The sequence below is a fragment of the Anguilla anguilla genome, chromosome 15 (assembly GCF_013347855.1).
Source record: "Anguilla anguilla isolate fAngAng1 chromosome 15, fAngAng1.pri, whole genome shotgun sequence".
In the NCBI taxonomy this organism is placed as follows: domain Eukaryota; kingdom Metazoa; phylum Chordata; class Actinopteri; order Anguilliformes; family Anguillidae; genus Anguilla; species Anguilla anguilla.
This window is the reverse complement of record NC_049215.1, coordinates 21219795-21239905: the sequence shown is the minus strand read 5'-3', so window position 1 is coordinate 21239905 and position 20111 is coordinate 21219795. Positions and strand designations below refer to the sequence as shown.

General features: G+C 41.9%; 1 protein-coding gene across 1 annotated transcript; it reads right to left on the bottom strand.

Annotated features, from left to right (window-relative positions):
* Positions 1-521: 521 nt before the first annotated feature.
* Positions 522-18706, bottom strand: LOC118214347 (actin-related protein 3). The gene is made up of 12 exons (XM_035394248.1): positions 18511-18706; positions 13362-13417; positions 11230-11354; positions 10794-10904; positions 10284-10379; positions 8744-8851; positions 7335-7478; positions 5208-5381; positions 4195-4287; positions 3269-3394; positions 2648-2731; positions 522-1790 (listed from the first exon to the last, which is right to left on the bottom strand). Exons 1-12 carry the CDS (start codon positions 18552-18554, stop codon positions 1695-1697), a joined length of 1257 nt encoding a protein of 418 aa, XP_035250139.1. The 5' UTR covers positions 18555-18706; the 3' UTR covers positions 522-1694.
* Positions 18707-20111: the final 1405 nt, after the last annotated feature.

Below are 20111 nucleotides of genomic sequence, written 5' to 3'. Positions count from 1 at the left end.
CTGTCTGTCTGTCTGTCTGTCTCTGTGTGTCTGTCTGTGTGTAGGTGTGGGTACAGGGGGATTAAACCACTGACCAAGAGTCTAGAGAAATTGAACAACTCCAAAGGCTGCCCAGAAATCCAGTTTCACACAGACTTTTTAAAATGTTTTTTTGGAGATAAAAAGAGTCGCACTTCTCTAAATTGCATATTCCAAATGTCATCTTGTGAAGATGTAATCGTTTTCCTTACTGCATCATGGAATTAGCTGCAACCTGAAAGGAAACTGTGAAAATGAAAGAAAAATGGGCCAGAAGAGAACTAGACCATTCTTAGGAGGAAACCTTTTATATTTCCACAGCCACGGTAAATTGAGCTAAAGATTCAAAAGAACGAGATGTTCTATACTGCAGAACTGACCAAAAGAAGCGCAACCACCTGAACACAATAGATTTCCTTGCTCGACCCAGACCATGTCCACCTCAAAGAGTTATAGAAGAAGAAGAGAAAAAAAGAAGACAAGCAAATACAGAGGAAACAAAGTGGGGAACAAACAATTTATTTTGTCAATTTGACCAAAATAATTGGACACAACCGAGTGCGTCAACATTTCCTGCAGTCTGCACTCCTATTTATAGTGGTCGTCAATTTCGCAGGCACAAGGGAAGGGGACCTTTCTAGGCTTTCTGGCAATGGAACAGTCTGAAGGAGATCCAAGACAGATAAAGGGGAACAGCTGCACAAAACACCACAAATGAACTGCACTAATAACATCTGGGAAAGAAAAAAAAATCCCAGACAAAAGAGTAGAAATGACTTTTCCGCCTTTATTGGAATGTCGCTGGGCATTAAATACATGGATTTGATCTTTTAAATCATTTGGTATGTAATCAAAAACAATAACGAGGTTCTAGCCTACAATACTGGTCCGACAGTCATTTCAGTTATAATCATCTCCATTATTAGTAATAGTAGTAAAAAAAAAATGCAGTTAAAAAATAACAACAGAAAGGGCAAGGGCATTCAAGCAAGGGCAAGAGAGAACATTTCAAAAGATAAATTCCAAAAAAAAAAAAAAAAAATCATTGTGCTGGGCAGATTGTGGTACAGCAAAAAGGATTTCTTTATGTTCAGATTTCCATTTGGGAAATTCCTACCTGTGTTGAAGCTGCTTTGTGGTTTTAAATGATGTGACCTCGTAATCAGTACATAATTTATGGTTTCTCATTTCCCCAGCTTTACATATAAAAACTTTGTATGAAATATAAACAAGCTCCTGCCTAGTACACAGAGAATTGCATTTGAAGTAAAACAGAGCAGATGACTAAATTATTCGAACCCTGTAGCGATCTGGACACCCTCTCGACATGCTAAGTCGGGCACGTCCGCTTACATCACCACCAACGGCATTTTGTGACTCTCGTCCTCGCCGACACGTTTTTACCACAATGTTTTTTTCCCTCCGCACGTGCTAAACTCAACGTCGTTTTGGTTTAGAAACTAAATTTCCCTCGTTTTTCTAGACGTTTGCGACAATTAACTTCCCCCCCAGCGCCACTGCGTTTGGTCTGTCGTTTCCGTTTTCTTTTTTAAATCTCGATACTTTCAGCCGTGGCAGCCCGGCCAGGCCGAAGAAGCGATCAAAGCGCGAACCTCCCCCGCCCCCCCCGCCCCCCACCCCAGAATCCTTTTCTAAAGTCAGCACAGAAGGCAGGTTTAGGACATGACCCCAAACACGGGGTTGTGGCGACAGATGCTGGGCCCAATCTCCTCGTAGTCCTTTTTGGTGTGGCACACTTGGTAGAATTCCGGCTAAAAAGGACAAAATATTACAATATAATCACTGTCATCATAAAAATTAAAAATAATAAAAATGGAACTGAAGCATAATGATACAAAATATAAAGCTTAATACCACTAAAAGACAAACATACTGTGTATATATATATACATATATATATATATATATGCATCATCCAATAAATAACTGTCTACAGCACATAACTACATAGAGGACAAACCGGTGCACACACAACTTGAAATAAATATGCTCAGCTTTTAAATGACTGGCATACCCATATGAACTGAACTGGCAGCAAACAATTCATATATCACATTTATCCAGGCATTCATCACAAAGATGCACATTGCAAGTGCTTTATATCTGAATATAGACATGGCAAAATATTTTTCAATAATTACTTTTTCTTCGCATTCCAAAATAAACAATCCGTGCGCAAAGAACTGATCCAGTTAAACTGAACTTCCTACATAAGCCAACACACGATTCGTGCTACAGTCGCCCAGGAACGAAGGGGTTCAGTTGCCAGGGATGAAAGTCTCACTGCTCACTATTGACCCCTAGTGGTCAATTGGGCGCCCACAAGTCTGCAAGTCAAGATGCGTATGAAGCATCTTCCGCCAGCTTGTGTCTATGCGAGCCCGATTTCACGGCGATAGGTAGCGGCAGCTGACATCACATGCTTCAGAGGAGGGCATGTGCTTGTCTCCGTTCTCCGCACTGATATCGGAGGTTGTGGAAATGACCGCTGATGATAATTATGACCGGGCATTCCAAAGTGGGCGGAGAAACAAGGATTGGCATGAAAAATGAAATGACATTTTTGATATAACACAGTGAAGATGGGAAGGGCTGAAATGCTACTCACTGTAGAGGCTAACATGGAGCCGCCGAACCAAACGGCGTATCTCTGCATGTGATGAGTGATGACCTGCACGTCGATCGGCTTCGGCTACAACACAAAACACAGGAAACCCACTTCAGCGCGGTGCGTTTAAAAAATGACCATCTTACAGAACAAAATGCAGGACCTAAACTTCACAGGAGAAAAATTTACTTAAAATGCAAAGTAAGTAGCTTTCAGCTTGACAAGTCAAACGTGTTAAGTGTGAGAAGAAAGCTACCAGGAGTTCTAATTGAGTACCTTATATCCCAAATCACTACATTACACAGGTTCTTAAAAATTTAGTTTGCTTGCTGAATGCCACTAAAACTGGTGCAGTCTGCAGTAAATGCTTAAGGCATGGTTTATGGGAGTAAATTAACTTGCAATCACTTCCAATCACTGTTACCAGGGTAAAATTTCCCCCGTCTGAGAGAAGTCAGCAGTAAGTGAAAAAGCTGGAAGCCTGCTCCAAGGTGCCTCATTTAGCATCAGGCCCCATCTGTGGTGGGAGTAATCGGGGAGCGGGGCGCGCCCCCTGGCCTCTCGCAGCTGCTCTGCGTCCAGCGGCGCGCCCGTCGCGTGGCCCCGGGTCGGCCCCCTCACCTTCAGCTTCCCGCCGCTCAGCTCCTCGCTCATCTTCAGCCGCGCGTCCACCGTCCTCTTCAGGTCCCTCTGCATGCGCCGGCCGAAGTCCCGGAACATGGTGGAGCCGCCCGAGAGGACGATGTTCTGAGGAAGAGAGGACGGGCAGGCGTGAGAGAGACATTACAGAGAGACACACACACAAGCACACACACACAAATAAAACACTCACACACGCACACACACACAAATAACACACACACACACGCACACACACACACACGCACACACAAATAAAACACTCACACACAAGCACACACACACAAAACACTCTCACACACACACACAAATAAAACACTCACACACACACGCACACACAAATAAAACACTCACACACACGCACACACACAAAAATAAAACACTCATACATACACACACACGCACACACACACAAATAAAACACTCACACACTCACACACACACACACAAATAACACACACACACAAGCACACACACACGCACACGCAAATAAAACACACACACGCACACACACACACAAATAAAACACTCATACACACACACACACGCACACACACAAATAAAACACTCACACACACGCACACAAATAAAACACTCACACACACACACGTACACACAAATAAAACACTCTCACACACACACACAATCTCTTGAAAGAGAGATGTAGCCATATAACCCATAACCTCTGAAAGTATATTTTGTATTCTGTGCAACGGCTGAAAGAATAAAGGTTCAGCAGCAAGCTCTGTAACAGCTTAAAAGCATAGTTTGTGAAGTAATTTAAATGCAAGTGTAAAAGTATACATTTTACAAGCTCTAAGAGCAGAAAAGCATAAAGTTCTGCTCTTCCTTCCCCTGAGAAGCATGCAAAACAGCATCAGAAATCAATCCCGCAGCGATGGTCTGACCTTGTACAGGGGGCGTCTGACATCGATGGGGCAGTTCTGTATGACCTCGTCCACCACCTCTGAGATGGGCTGGGTGAAGTCCGGGTTTGCAAACTACCAGAAACAAGGGATGCATTCATTCATTCAGGTAACATGAGGACATCAGCGCCTGCACCTACAATCCCTATCAAGAAACCTCAAAACTCAAAGCAGTACTCAACCTCAAAATGCTCCTTGACGTGTAAACCATTCCAGGGTCCTTAGTATGCACTACTTGCATTAGCAATTCATCATTTTTAAGTCAAATAACTGTACTGGCCTATACAGGAGGACAAAGCTCAAGAACAAAAGAGGTAGTGTTTAGCCAGCTAGATAGCAAGCAAACCACTTGTCAATCACCCATCAAAGGTAAATTTGGAAATTATTCACACGGGTCTCCTCCCTGTGAATTAGAGCAGTGTCCCAACTATGAAGAATGACTCTAGCCAGATAGTCAATGTTACCTAATGAAACGCTAGCTACTTATAAGCTTCATTTTGAATGTCATCCTTTTTGTCTTGGATTGAAAGATCTTCTTAATTACACAATCTTTTATATGATCCCACAAGCTGGTATCTTGTACTGAGCTCTTCAAGCCTCTTCAAGCCTAATGAAAGTATTAATCAAATAATTTGAGCACAATGGGGAAGGATGGGATGAAAGTGCATGTGCAAAGAACATTTTCATCATCAGAATAATAAACCCCTACTCTAAGTCTTTCCTTGCCTTCCCATGCCTAGTGCTTCAGGAATTGTGGGCCATGTTGTGGTGATGCATTTATGATGCCGGTGTCTAGACAAGATATTTAACTTAGAACTAACAACAAACTTGAAAATGTGTCAGTCCTTGTGTGTGAGTGTGGGGTGTCTTTAAATCTAGAATGAAATGATTAAACTGGAACACAACCTGCTGGAACCGATGGACTGCAGCACAGCATATATAACCAGGCTGTAACCCATAGGTCTGTCCCACCCCCAGCCTCTCCAGGACCGTACCTCCGGATGGAAGAAGATCTCGGGGCCCAGGAAGCGCTCGTAGCCCACGTCGATGGTGAACTCCTTCTTGCTGATGGAGTTGATGCCGGTGTACTGCTTGATCCATTTGGATCCGTCTGTGTCGTACTTGCTGAACTCTTTCACCAAATCAGGGCACACGTAACTGAAGCGTTCCTAGAACACCGGGAAGGGGGGGGGGGGGGGGGGGGGGGGGGTCAAGCCAGCATAAAGCTCTATTTACCATCACTGCACCCACTAGGGCATGTAGCTAGGACCTGCACGGACAGGCGCTACTGGGCTACATACCATAAACATAGTTATAAAAAGGAGAACAGAATCATACAGAACAGACGGTATCTAAGTAGAAAACAGAAGCTCACTGCTACGGTTCAAACAGTTCACTGCTAAAGTAGCAGATAATCACGCACATCAAGTCTTCCCAAATGGGGCACGACTGAAAGAAAAAATAGAAAAGCCTGAAAACTACTCCCGACGTCTCACATTTTACAACACATTATAACGGCACAGCAGCAATGTGTAGAGCATTTCTTTTTCACATTTATGTGCATTAGTTGCCCTGTATACTTGTATAAGAGGCAAGTGCATTTCCCTGTGGTTTATAATGACTGTGGCTGCATTCATTTGAAAACAAAAGCGCAACTTTCATTTTTGTCATTTTTCTTTTTTTTTATTGCGCTGTTGGCAGTCGCTGCAAAAATAACGATTCCATTACCATTTCATGAGATCTTCTGTGATAAGAAGCTAGTTTAATCACAATGTACATCTTCCTGTACTATATCCAGCCAGCGCAAAAATAAATTGCTGCGTGACTGTAAACTTGTCTGCAATACAGTGGAAAAGAAATAAGTTTGATCATTAAAAATGAGAGAAGAGCCAGTGAGTGTCACAAGTCAGTGGTGTAGCTGCAGTGCCATCTGCTGTCCACTCAGAGACACAGCAACTGAGATGCCCCTCTGAACCCAGTAGCTTCTCTCCTTTTCACTTGAAACCAGTTTTTTATGCAGTGCAATTATTTGCCTTTTTGCCATCAGGCAGAGGAGAGACTTCCAGACCCACAGCACCATATTAGCGGTCTGTTCTTTTTAGGGGTCTTCTGAATTCTGCTTAAATGTTTGTGGGCAAGTCCTGTCCGCAGCTGTTTAAATATTAATATCCAGTGAATCTCCCAACACTTTTCTCGTTAAAAAAAAAAAGAAGAAGATTTTTTTTTTCTTTTGTAGAATGTCCTTGTGTGTGAGCGCTTCAACTGCGGACATGTCGCAAAGTGTTTGCACACGTCCTCTCAGCAATGCAAAGCAAACACTGGGGGCTTAAGGAGTCAAACTGTGTAGGATGAATTTTAAGTGGACTGAACTGGATATTAATGGGCCTGGGATATTAATGGAGTTGGATATTAATGACTCAGCAGTGGCATAGTAAAATTATTAACAGATTATTTCTCGTAATGGACGAATGGCCTGGAGCTGTGAGGGCGGATTTTAATTGGATGACATTCTCTATTGTTGATTTTTGACTGGCTGTGGAGCTGTACTTCTGAATTTTGATTAGATGTGCTACTCTGTTGTTGGATTTTGATTGGACATGGGACTGTACTGGTGAAAGTTGACTGGATGTGTTACTCTGTTGCTGGATTGTGACTTGAAATGGAGCTGTACTGCAGGAGTACGACTGCCATTAAGCTTCTTTGGTAGATTACAGTAAGTGGGTCTGGTTAGGAGACAGCACACCAATGCAGACTTACAGCAGGCCAGGAACAAAACGTGTGCTGTGCGAGAGGATGCGAGACCGCATTAGCGGGTGGATACAGGATTCATTTGGCTGAATCCTTATGCATTGGTGTATTATGACTGAGTGGAACACAGTGATTGTGACATGCCAAGAAATGCGACGGTACGGTGCACCGGATTGTGAAAGACGAGGCACAACAGCAGGGGATTCTGAGTGATGTGAGGCGAAGTGAATGGGGAGTGTGTGTGTGTGTGCGTGTGTGTGTGCGCGTGGACGTGCGTGGGTGTGTGTGTGTGTGTGCGTGGACATGCGTGGGTGTGTGTGCACGTGTACGTGTGTGTGTGTGTGCGCGTGTGTACATACGCACGTGCACCCTACCTTCACTGCTTTGGCAGTCTCCAGGGACTGCTCTGGTGGGATCCCCACCTCCCTCTCCCTCAGAAGCTGCTGGGTAAAGTAGGTTATGTCCCGTCCAGCAATGGGGATGTGCTTTATACAGCTGCCAATCACATACCCCTCTGCCTGGAGGAAAAAAAACAGCAAAGGAGCCATCATGCCCTGAGCCGCTACAACCCTCCCAAACTGGTGTAACCATCAACCTAGCAGAAGTACTTTAATACAATCAGCACCCTATGCAATAACCACATAGCACGTAAAAAGCCAGCCAACGCATTTGTAAAATAAAATTATAAGATATATATAATGTTAATTATTACAATGTTATATATATATGTATTTATTTATTTTAATCAAACAATGAGGTTCTGTGTTTCCCCCAGTATTAGGAAATGTTAGAAATGTTTGAGTTAGTCACCAACTCAAAGCATAAATATAAGACTGCGCAGCTTGTGAAAACCGTGATGTTGCTTAAAAAGCTGTAGGCATTTGAATGATAATTCTTGTAATTAGGGTGAGTATAATTGCTATTGATTCACACATTAAAATGCACATTAAGTGCACTTGCTGTTTAATATTGCTTTGAGTGCACCTCTTAAGTGGTTTACAGTGCCTACATCTACCAGGCCAGCCCCTACTTCCTCTACTGGTAGAAAAGCCTGACTCGTCACAATTGCTTGCAAAACACATTCAAAATAACTCTAAATGATGTAGCCCTTGGCAGTAATTTCTGCTGACAAGTTTTTTTTTTTTTACAATTCTAACCCACATCCTGAAAAGCTCAACCATTCCTTCTGTATTCCTTCTATATTTACTAAGCACAACAGCCCCATTTACAGTGCTACACTGCATTAAATACTGACATAAATTTGGTTAGATTTTGATTACATCAATGACGCCGTTATTTCTTAGAGGACTTGTTCATTATACTAATTCTAAAATGAGTGTGAATGGATAAGTTGCAGACAGTACTCCAAAAATGAGAATCAGGTGTACAATTACAGGGACATGCTGGGTCACTGTGCTGAGACCAGCTGTCTCTCAGAGGTAAAGAAATAATAATGAGAATAATTAATAAAATAGAAGAATTTTAATTGAAGAACTTTAATTGGCCATATGAATTATTTTGAACAGTAATCAAAAACTTCATAATTAAACTACAGAAAGAACTCTAGTGATTTTTCTTCCTCTGGTCAAGAAGAACCCAAGAGCTCATTACAAAGAAATGGAATTTAACCAGAGTGTAGGGGATAGGGTTGGATAGGGAAAGGTCACTTATTTGACCTTGAGTACCGTAGGATATTGGCTTTTTAATGATTACGGGGAGATTAACGCAAATTCAGGGTCCTAATTGGAGGTCTGCAGGCGGGCGTTGCCATAGAGATGCTCACCACTGGGATGACGTGAGTGACCCCGTCCCCGCTGTCAATCACAGTCCCTGTAAGAGTCCTCTCTCCAACCTGTCTGGATGTCCAGGATGCCGCCAGAGCAAGGACTGCCTGAGGAAGGAGGGAGGAGGAGAGAGAGAGAGGAGGGGGAGAGGGGGAGAGAGAGATAGAGAGAGGGGGAGGGGGGGGAGAGAGAGAGAAGAGGAGCCTTTACGGTCTGCTTTCAGGTATTACAGGAACTGGAGACTATATAAATCACTACAATACAGACAGGGTGTGATTTCTAAACTGTGGGCCATGCACTGCACTAGTTACATTACTAATACCCCATTTGAACATGTCAGGCAACATTTTATGTACGGGGGGGGCACAGTAAATGCATTTATTCATTAATAAAGTTTGGGAACCACTACTGTAAGATTAATACCAAAGATAACCATGTTAAACCATTGGTGTATACAATAACATAACATTCACACAGAACTTCCAATAACAATGTATTATTACGAAAATGTTTGTCAACCACACAGATTAATCAAACTCATGACCAGGAGCAGGAGATCAGAGAAACCAAATGGTGATTGTGATATACAGACATACAGCTACCAGACCGGTTGCAATATTTCATCATGTTCACCACTCCATGGCATTGTCGAAGTGGATTTCACTGTGGTTATAGATACGACAACAAAATTTATTGTGAATTCATTCCTAAAGCACTGACGTAGACGGGAATCTATCCAAGCCAATCTGGAAGGGAAGACTGCATGCATCGGACTGTTACTTCCTATCGAGCCATTACACAACTACACTGAGGTCCTTATCCGTTAAAAAGAAATAGGCTGTGTTCTTACTGCAGCCCTTCACCTGAAGTGCAGATATAAAAGCACTTCTATTTAAAATGTACATTACTTTTTGGACTTTGTGCCAACAGTTAAATTCTCATTAATAGCCTTCCTAAACACGCAGGCTCCAACTAGTCATTCCGCTCTTATTAACCTGACACTCTAGAGTGGGGTATATAAAACATATATACGGCAACCCTTTAATATCGTTATACAAGCCTTTGTAAAGCTGAGTCAACAGAACTTTCTAAATTTCTAAAATATCTAAAATATCCTGCTTCACATACGTCTTTCTGGGCCAACTGAACGCATACAATCAAAATGAAATTATATTTTAAAAACCGAGAAAGTGAATTGTCCATAAAAAGTGATGCACCAACAACGTTGATCATCTCCACATATTTTTATTTATTTGTTTTTTATTATATATTTTTTAGCATATTTCCATAATATTGTGAAATATGAAAAAATGTACATATAATGTTGAAGTTTGTTGGGGATATGTGCTTTTATGGATTACGCTAAATGGTCCCAATCTGCTCATATGCATATTATAGGGCTTAGGGAAGAAATTAGCTGTATCTGCCCCCAAAATAATGGGAGCATGTATGAACAAAACCATTGGGGCTGATTGACAACACCATCGATACATGCAATCAACTGTATAAAGAAATGCTGAACGGGAGCATGGTCCTTACCTGTACTGCGATGTACAGTCCCGGGACGTTGAAGGACTCGAACATGATCTCTGCCGTGTATTCCCGGTTCTCCGGCGTGTTCAATGGAGGCTCTGTCTGCAGGGCAAATCGCACGTCACATGACCGCATGAGTCAGACCCAGCACCGTGGCACAATGGCGGTCATTCATCGGTGTCTTTGCGGTGTAAATTCAGCCAGCATGGTCAGAGGGCATAGGGACCATGAGGCAAGCCCTGTACTGTAGTACAAAGGGAGCCCTATCGCACTGTAATTACAGTGTAAATATTACAAGAAGGGTCAGGAATCATAATGGCCACGGATGTGAACAGGCCAGTAGAGGAGACGTCTTTTCTAAATATATATCAACAGTGTGATTTCAGTGGGAAAGATAACAACCATGAATTGTGAGTCAAGCTTGGTGATAAACATACGTTTATCTGCAACCTTCACTGTGTATGGACGGTCAGATGGCACACGTTATCATCCATAAGTGTCGCTTCAGGCTCTTACCAATAGGAAGTAGTGGTCTTCAGGTTCTGCCCGCAGGTACTTGAAGATGACCTGTTCCATGAATCTCTCCATCAAGTCCCAGTCTTCCACGATGCCGTGACGGATCGGCCACTGTTCAGAGAGAAGCCACGAGAATCAGGCCGTTAAGGCACTTATCATCTCAGTGCCTGGCTTTTACATTACTGCTGCATTTAATTAAAAAAATAATTACAAGAGAGTATCCTGGATCAAAGGCATTGTCCCACTAACTGTTTTTGGTGCATCCAACCAAACCTGTCCCCTGAGTTTATTGTCTCAGAGTTGAAACCCAAGGTGCCTTTTAACCGGTAAAAAGATTAAGCAAATTTACTCAAAAACCACAAGCGCTCCCAGCTCTGAAGGGTGGGAACCCCCATTCCTAGTGGCCGTGGTGGTGGCAGCAGGGCCTGCTCGTTACCTTCGTGGCATATGTGGGTTTGTCTATAGCCTCGTCACCGATGAAGAAGTCCAGGTCGTCCACCCCCTTCATCATCCTGCGCTGGGCCTGGTCGCCGACCTTGGCCGACTCTTTGATGGCAATACCTGGGGGAGACACACTGGCGTGAGTATTAAGGCTCACATGTTAAACTTCCCAAATACACCTCTTCCAAAGGCCACTTGCAGGACAGCCATAGCCACCCACAAGGATAATTAGTCCATACTAAAAAAGAATCACTCGTTAAAAAACCAGGACATGTCTGACACTCTCGGACCAGGGTTGCCTACCCTCAAGTTAAATATATACATAAAACACCTGGTTGCCGGCTCTTGATTTAGATATATCTAAAACACCTGCAAGTACCAGCCTCAATGTACTCACCCCAAGTTTACGCTGGGTTTAAGTAAGGTTTATGTTCCATGAAGGTAACAATGGCACACAACTTTTTTTATTGTACAATGTTCAAATTGACCTTCATGCAAAAATGTTTTTTCAAACTACCCACATTTAATAAGACAAAATGTCCATACATAAAGAACAATAGCAAGACTCAGATTGAATTACAGTTTAAATTACCGCATATCCTCCTTTGAATGATTCTACCACACAAATGTATTAAATTGATTAGAAACATGGTGACTAACATTAAGGCAGACAAGCAAAACATGGTCAATTCACACACAGCAGTTTCATTAAATTTAGGAGAAAGCAACACTGGTTTGGATGTAGATACTAATAAATAGATTGCCCTCAGACAAAGATAAAAAGAGAGAGAGAACGAGAGTTACCTACTCAAATCTGCACTTAACAACCTCTTCTGGTCCCATCACATAGCAGCCCTTGGCCTCAAAGTACTCAACAAAAAAAGCCATCAGCTATATTTAACTTCAAACGAACATCCGCTGAATAGGCATGGGAAGGAAAAAATGCCGAACTCTTCTCAGGACAGAGAGAGAGAGCCATTAAACGACTTCCTGAAGACTGTAATAAGTGATTAACTGTATTCTTTTATTTGTATTCCAAAACACGGTATGTAGGCTACCCAAAGTGCTCTCACATGCTCAAACTGTTTTACCAGAAAAATCTGTATTTCCTCCATAAATGTGAGCTCTCCACACGCACTTTGTAATGGTTTCATTTAACCAGTTTTTCCCCCAACCATGCCAACAAAGCAGAGTCTCACTGTGCAAGTGATTCCTTTATCCATTCACACTGTACTTCACAACAGTTTATTAACAATAACGACAATTTTAAAGATGGTTTCATCATCTAGGCTATATGGAGTACGGTACGTACGGTAGACAACAGATTAATCTGTAGAGGCAAAAGTGCCAACTGCTAAAATATGAAATTCTTTACCTGATACAGAAAACAAATAACCCAAGAAGCCATTTAAAAATGAAATGCACCGAATGTGTCCTGAACATACATACACTGAATTCACTGCATGTGCATTTTGTTATGTGAAATGCATGTTAAATATTAAACACCAGCGATACCGAATGAACAGCAGTTCTGCCTGTGGGTGAATGTACATAATGCCATATGTTGTTTGGCTTGAGGTGACGCCATGGCATTATTTTCTACATCTATGAGGACTGGGAGGTGAAAATGCGCAGTTGAGCTTGCACAGGCAGCCAGCGTATCTTTCCACTCTGCGGTCCAGCGCCTGGACTGCGCAGCCAGTGTGCCTGAGTCACTCACTCAGCAGAGCCGCTGGGACTTACAAGAGCAGAGAACGTCAGCGCTGGTCTCAGGAAGACAATAGCACGAACATCCTGAGGGGCTGATGACTCAGCACGGTGAGATACACTAGGCACTGAAACACTCTGCTACAGGGACGCTACAGCCAATAGTGTGCCACCATGAGGGACTCACAATACTGATTTAAAAAGATATTTAATCTAATACAGCAGACATATTCAAGCACAGCTCAGCTGTACCTGGACAGCGGTAAGAATTCTCTTCGCAAGTGAAAGAAAACCTTGTTGTAGCAGTGAGATCCACTTCCTGTTCTCTGAAACAACACTTAGGCCTCCGTAAGTCCTGTCTAAGCATGACTAGACATTTCTGCAGTGGAGCACATATTCTATTGATAAAAATGTACTTACATGATGGAACAATGAACTGTGGCTCTGTGTTCCCTGCATAGCCCAGTTTTGTGTATCTGAAAGAAAAACAAATGAACGTTAATGTAGTCTACTGTAAGCAATCTTGTCATATTTTGTGTAGGAACTGACAGGTAAAGCACTGCACATTTTTAACTAGACTGTGATTAGCAAAACTGTGCACACCTGCTTCAACTGGGTTTCTAAGTGGAAAACGTGTCAGAGTAACCAGCTGGCCTTCGTATGGTGTGCTTGGGGGAGGTTTGCACTGGTTGCTCACTCAGATATTTCTTGTTACAGAAGACCAATGCTTTACTTGCGGAGTGCACTTTATAAATGTAAAATATTCATGGAACCATCAAGGACAAATCTAAGAGTCGCCTCTGTGAGACTGTAGCAGTCAGCCCAGGCAGCACCTGAATAAGCGTGGCTGTGCGGTGTGGAGTGCTAGCAAACAGACAGTAAGCTGTAGATGTAAGGACCTACGCTTTGTGGAGAATGAAGGACATCTTTTGCAAGTAGGCTAATACACACAAGTACAACCTCTAAAGTGCTGCTATACAAGTAAGAGTTATCTGAAGTATATTTTCTTATTTTGGATCATCCGAAACTTCAGCAAGTAGCCTACATACAATATCCGTCAATGCACAAACTAGAAAAACAGCTGGGGCCAATCGAAAACCACAAAAAAGTGAACTATCCCTTTCACGGTTGTGAAAAAAAAGCCTCTCTCTCGCGGCACAACACAGCAAAAGTACGATTGACCTCATCCAGTGGTTTTGGGGTTGGTAATGCAAAATTGACAAAACCCACAAAAACTCAAACAGCCGATGACTTTGTGTGTAATATTGGCGCACCAGGTTCACAGCACAGACACAACAAAATGTTCAGCCTGATTGCAGCTGAAAGCACATAATGGCAATTTTATTGGCAGACTTCAATGATTTTGATGAAAATCATTTGGAAACCCAAAGGCCTTATCGGTCCAGCGCTGAGTTAACTGGCGTCTACGCAACAAGGCTGAAGCATACTTTACTCATTACCACCAAAGACTGAGCATTCTGAGGAATTGAACGACCTTCAGAGCGCTTCCCTGTGTAGTATTTTATGGCCAGCCACATGTTGCCCAGATGTGAAGTGAGCTTCTCTCTCCTGTGGAGCAAAGCTGACCTGCACAGACTGGTTAGAGGAACACTGAAAGGCCACACAGTTCACTGCTTGGTTTCTCTCTGACAGCGCTGGGCTATATCAAGCACAAATAAAGCTTTAATAAAAGAGTTCCAAGAAAAGGCAATGACAGATGTGTTGGCCTAATTCAGAATGTGAGAATTCAGCCTTTCAGGTTGTATCTTGATCGGGTATATATATACATAAGGGGGGAGTAACAGAGTATTGTAATGTGTGAAAACACTGAATTTCAAACAAGGAGTGGAAGTAGGTGATGGTGACAGTAAAAGTTTATTTATGGATTTACAGATCACCTTATTATTAAGAGGTACTCAAAATTCTAATGTCATGAAACTTATACATAGATGACAGGACCTCCAAGCCAGTGTACAAGAAACAAAAATGGACATGGAGCTTAAAAAATAAAATAAAAACACACATGTATCCAGGTAGCCTACAGTATAACAGTAAAAATGCCCAACTATTTATTCTTAAAAACAGAACAGTTAGGCCTACATGACACTCAAGTGAACTGAAAGCCTAACAATGATTACAGAATGCTCAGGCACAATGACGCAAGGCCTAAAAATGTCCCTCACCAAATTATAAAGTGAGTGTTCGATTCTAACACTGGAGTGCATTTCACCTGGTATGGGCGGGGCAAGACCGCATTCCAGGGTAAATTCCTGACTTGCCTGAAACAGTCACCTGCTTGGCCTACCTGTTGAAACAGGCGTCTGGTGTCAGGCTGCAAGACAATCCTGAACCCTTGTTTTTTCAGGCATTTCAGCAAATACCTGTACTCTATATTGCCACCCCTGTATAATATCATATAAATACATTTTTAAAATGTGTGCCTCTGCCTGTATCAATTAACGAATCATTTCAGAAAGGCGTTGTCATGTAAACAGTTTCTCGGGGCAATGGTAAACATGGTCGGGCGTGCACGTACTAAAGTGACAAGCTTTGCATGCTTTACTTGCCAGGCAGAACATGTACACTGCTTACACTGTTCTAAAAACATCCAATCTGTGTCACATATGAGAAATTGGGTCACTTTTAGCTGCAGTCTTTATGTAGCCTTTGTGGGGAATGAGCAAAAACGTTCCCAAAATAAACAGAAGGAAGGGGGGTTTTTTAATGACCGAGATGAAGCTGAGCTTGCAATCAGCTTAAAACTGAAGGCCTTTGCTATCTATGAAAACAGAGCAAAGACATCATCACAACGCATGGACTGGTAAAGTATAGTGATGGGTAAGTGAAGCTTAGTGAACCAATAATTGGTATAGGCTACTTTCCATGAGCTATCAATGAACGAATCAAAACACTTTGGGCTCAAAACATGATTGATTCAAATGAGTCACTGAAGACATGCAATGGCTCTGCCCAATAAGGTGAAGTGAAGGGTTTCAAAATGAATTTTGCCTTCTTGGATGACATGAGCACCAAAAAAACAAGAAGTTAGCATTAGTTGATGACCAAAACAGCTACAGAAGCCATTTAAGGCAGTGGATGCCTGCTTAGCCATTAGCCTCCATATTTCTAAATTCAAAGGGGTGACTCATGTCCTGTGGTCAGGCCTTAGAATCTTGGTTATTCCTTATGCTTTCACACTGCCTTCCTCCAAAGAAGAGAAATTAAATCACATCTTTTTTTTATTTAACAATTTACCTCCAGAATGAAGACAAAGTTCAAAAGAAGCCAAAGGCTGGGTCAAATATTTTGCAAGAAAAAAGAATCAGCGTGTCACAATCCAACCTCAACTGCCTTCTAAATACATTTTCACAGTGGTCCCTAAAACGTTTATCTAGCCTACTCATACAGTTAATAACCTACAAGATCTCTAAAACTAAACTGCCCCATCAATCTTTTAGAGGATTTCTCCATACAGCAATGTAGTTTAATCATATCGTAATTGCTCTTATGCTGCTATCATATCCAATTTCTCATTCACTTTATCTTGTTGACCCAAAGTTTTCAACCAACGAGATATGGAAAATTATGCAATCGCTATGCTATAAATAATAGAGAAGTGTAAAGCTTTTCCTGAGTCAGACACATGTGGCTGGGGCACCCTGTGGTAAGGATGTGAGGACTGAAGGGGCTTTGGGGTTCCAGAAGAAGGCAAACTTTAAGTAAAATTGTCGACAGAGGTCACGCTCATTTGGTGGCTTGTCAGGGTGAGTCCTTTGCACTGAAACATGACCGCTCATACACAAAAGGGTTGAAACCACAGGAGGTTTCAAGACATTATCGAAGCTCCTATGGTGAACACAACTGAAAATAAAAACATGGATGAACATATTTGTACTCAGAAGCACACGTTCCTTCCTCTTCTCAAAAACAACATTGGTTAAATATTGCAAAACAACAACTGTAAAGAAATGCCAGACCATCAATTGTGGTAAATGAGTCGATACATACCTAATGGAAACAAATAAGGTGTGAAATACAAGGTGTTCAAAATAAAAACAATACAGGTAATTCAATCTCATGCAGTGTGGGTGGGCCAAAAGAATATACAATACGGAATGAAGAAAGGCCAGCCTGCAACAGGCCAATGGGCCCACTCATCTGCTCTGAACAAATTCTCTATTCAAATAAAAACAAGACTTCATACATACAGGCATACACTGCATACTTAAAAGGAACAATGAACAAAGCGTTAGTACATTTGTAAGAAAATGTAATACAGAAACCAGGCTACACTACCACAGCACACAGATTCAGTAAAGTGCATATTTGAAGGTCAGAAATACATCTCTTTTTTTGGAAGAAGTGCTGTCTGACTATGTTGTGGTAGTTTCTCAATGCAAGCTATCTGCTTTACTGTTTTCCCCCCCACCTTTATTCCCTGACAATTATAAATAAGATAAGGTATTTATATTGAAAATGACAGCTTCGCTACAGCAGACCACTTCCCAAGCACCACCTGCTCTAATATTCTGTTCACATGGTACAGTTTGTTTAAAAGCTTCCATGTAAACGATGTATTCATGCACAATATCTAAATGTAGTTATAATAAACTTGTGGCTTGTCCAAAACTTACTAGCACAAGCAATGCAAGATTCGACATCCCTATGACAACCTGGCAAAAGAACTGTCAGACAAACTAGCGCTGTTTTATTTTGCATGGTACAACTGTTTTGGATAACTCACTCTGAAGAAGCCAGCCAGCCAGCCAGCCAGCTATCTAGTCATGTGGACCTGTTACCAACATTGTTACTGTTAGATATACATTTTCGAACAGCTAACTAGCTAAGCTGCCATATTCAGAGAGCACAGCTACCTGGCTAAGTTACCTAAATGAATTTGGATACCGAAACAGCCATATATGGAATAAAAAGACTCAGGTTAACAGCAGCTGAATGAGGAAGAGGATTCTGACAAACCTAGGAAGTCGTTTTGCGCGTGCACGTACCGGGTTGGTCACAAAAAGAAATTCTAACTTAAAAGATGGGTGTTCACTCTTCCTCACAATACTAATAACGAATATGACAACCTCAACCTCTTTCCCCACGCCTGCTTATAAAACAAGCAACTGTATGTCGTCGCGTTTTTTTTAATGTTAGCTACGATCGTTTAGCTTCCCTAGTTTGTGCAGAGTTCTGGGTGGACCCTTCTTCGGTGAAAACGTCCTCAGACAGGAAAAAAGATCATTTTCTGATGATGAAAGCAAAGAGCTAGCTAGCTAACATGCTAAGCCCGCTAATCAATTGCACGTTATAAGCTACTTCTTCTATTCGTTCAGCGTCAAATATCCTCTAATTAATAGTAACATTGGCGTGCAAACGACATTCCACGCCCGGAAAGATTACCGCAAATGAATGAACGAAGCGTATTCACCGAACCCTCCGTGCACAGCTAGTACCATACACACCCCGGCAGCTGCTGAGAAAAGGCAAAGACAGCTCAAAGCGTACACACAAAATTACCGCTCCACCTAGAGTGCAGCTTGCTCCTCAATGATGTTAAATTGCTTACCCTGTACCACAGTCCACTACACATGCCGGCAACCGTCCAGCCATCTCTTGTGTGCTTTAGGAGTAGTATTTAAGGGTGCGATTTTGATGGAAACTAATCTGTGACGGGCAGAGAGCTGCTGTCTGATGATCCAGGCGGAACCCTGCACCCGCACAGTGAAGTTTCCACTTCCGCACTCCTGCTAAGAGGCAGACAAGGGGAGGCAAGATGGCCGACGCTGAGCAATCACACACAGGCAGAGCCGAAGCGCAGTCAATCACGGGTGTTGTTCTTTTTTCTTCTGAGATAAGGCCCACCGGACCTTGGATGAGTTTCTTTTTGCTTCGCGGAAAACGCGTTTCTTGCTGATTGGTTAAAGTAGCCAACTGATCATCTCAGAACACTAACAGCCTATGCGTATTATCTGCGAAGAAAAAAGAAACGTGTTCCTCATGCAACCGATGAGGCGAAGATGACAACAGCAGTTTTAGTGAAATATAAGGCTGTTTTCTCATACAGTTATTTTAAAATGAACCAAACTCTTTTAAAGTGATCCGAAAGGTGAACCTGCTGCAAGCAAACTCAGTATTTTTGTGGTCACACTGTGAGTGGACTTGAAGGAGGACTAGGCTCTCTTTCTGGCCCACTTAAGCATTGATGAGAACTCAAAACCACTTTTTCACACAACAGCTCCTTTAGAACTCCAACCCCACTGCTGTAACATTGGATTATAGCACCATTATGACATAAATCTTTTTCCCATTAATGCATACCTATGTACCACTAATGTCAACCCCTGATTATGGCTAGTTTTCTTCAAGATGGCCTCTGCTGATGTGTTTATCATTTGGTTGTGCAACATTTTGAGGAAGCTGATGCAAGAAGAGAACAGGTTCTTTCTGACCACACAATCCCCCAAACACCACTAGCAGTCATTCTGCAATTTATTTTTATGCTCAGAAGTCCCTGCAGCCGCATAGAATCAACGTATGGCAAGTCTCAAGGTATTGAAGTGTACTGCAAAATGCAAAGTGGACTGGGGTCGCTTTGTATTCACAATGCACAAATCAAGTGGACCTCGAAAAGAACCACAAATCAACTTTGATGAGCTGAGTTTAGTTCATTTTAGAGGGGTCTGAGTTTGTTTGGCGAGTTCATAAATGAGTCCACTTCAGAGACTGAAATTAACCAAGTGTGAAAACACTGTATCTCTGCTCCTTGTTAAAAGCAATTGGTGATTATGTTCACTAATCACAATTAAATAACACTTTATGGTTAAATAGTTAATTATAGTTCTGTGCTTTAGTATAGTTTGTTCATTTGTTATTCATCATATTTATTTATCACTTTCATATTATTTTTCTCTAATTTATTTAATTGCTTCTAACACTATTTATTGTGTTAGACATTGTTGTAATATATGTTCTGTATTTTTATTTTTATTTTGTACCAACTAAGCTATTATGTTAAAACGGATTTAATTAAATTTACTCATTCAACTTTGCAGAACACCCTATAGCCTGTATTGAATCAACATGTGACTAACTAGTAGTACATTACATTACAGGCATTTAGCAGGTGCTCTTATCCAGAGGGACTTACACACCCGAGTTGGACACTGC

Bases quoted from the DNA above. Each gene is read 5' to 3' on its own strand.
- LOC118214347 (XM_035394248.1), bottom strand. From the start codon at position 18,554: ATGGCTGGACGGTTGCCGGCATGTGTAGTGGACTGTGGTACAGG. The intron at 10,905-11,229 runs GTAACGAGCAGG...CTCTCTGAACAG, and splicing joins AACCCACATATGCCACGAAG to TGGCCGATCCGTCACGGCAT. The intron at 5,382-7,334 runs GTAGGGTGCACG...CCGGTGTTCTAG, and splicing joins AGACTGCCAAAGCAGTGAAG to GAACGCTTCAGTTACGTGTG.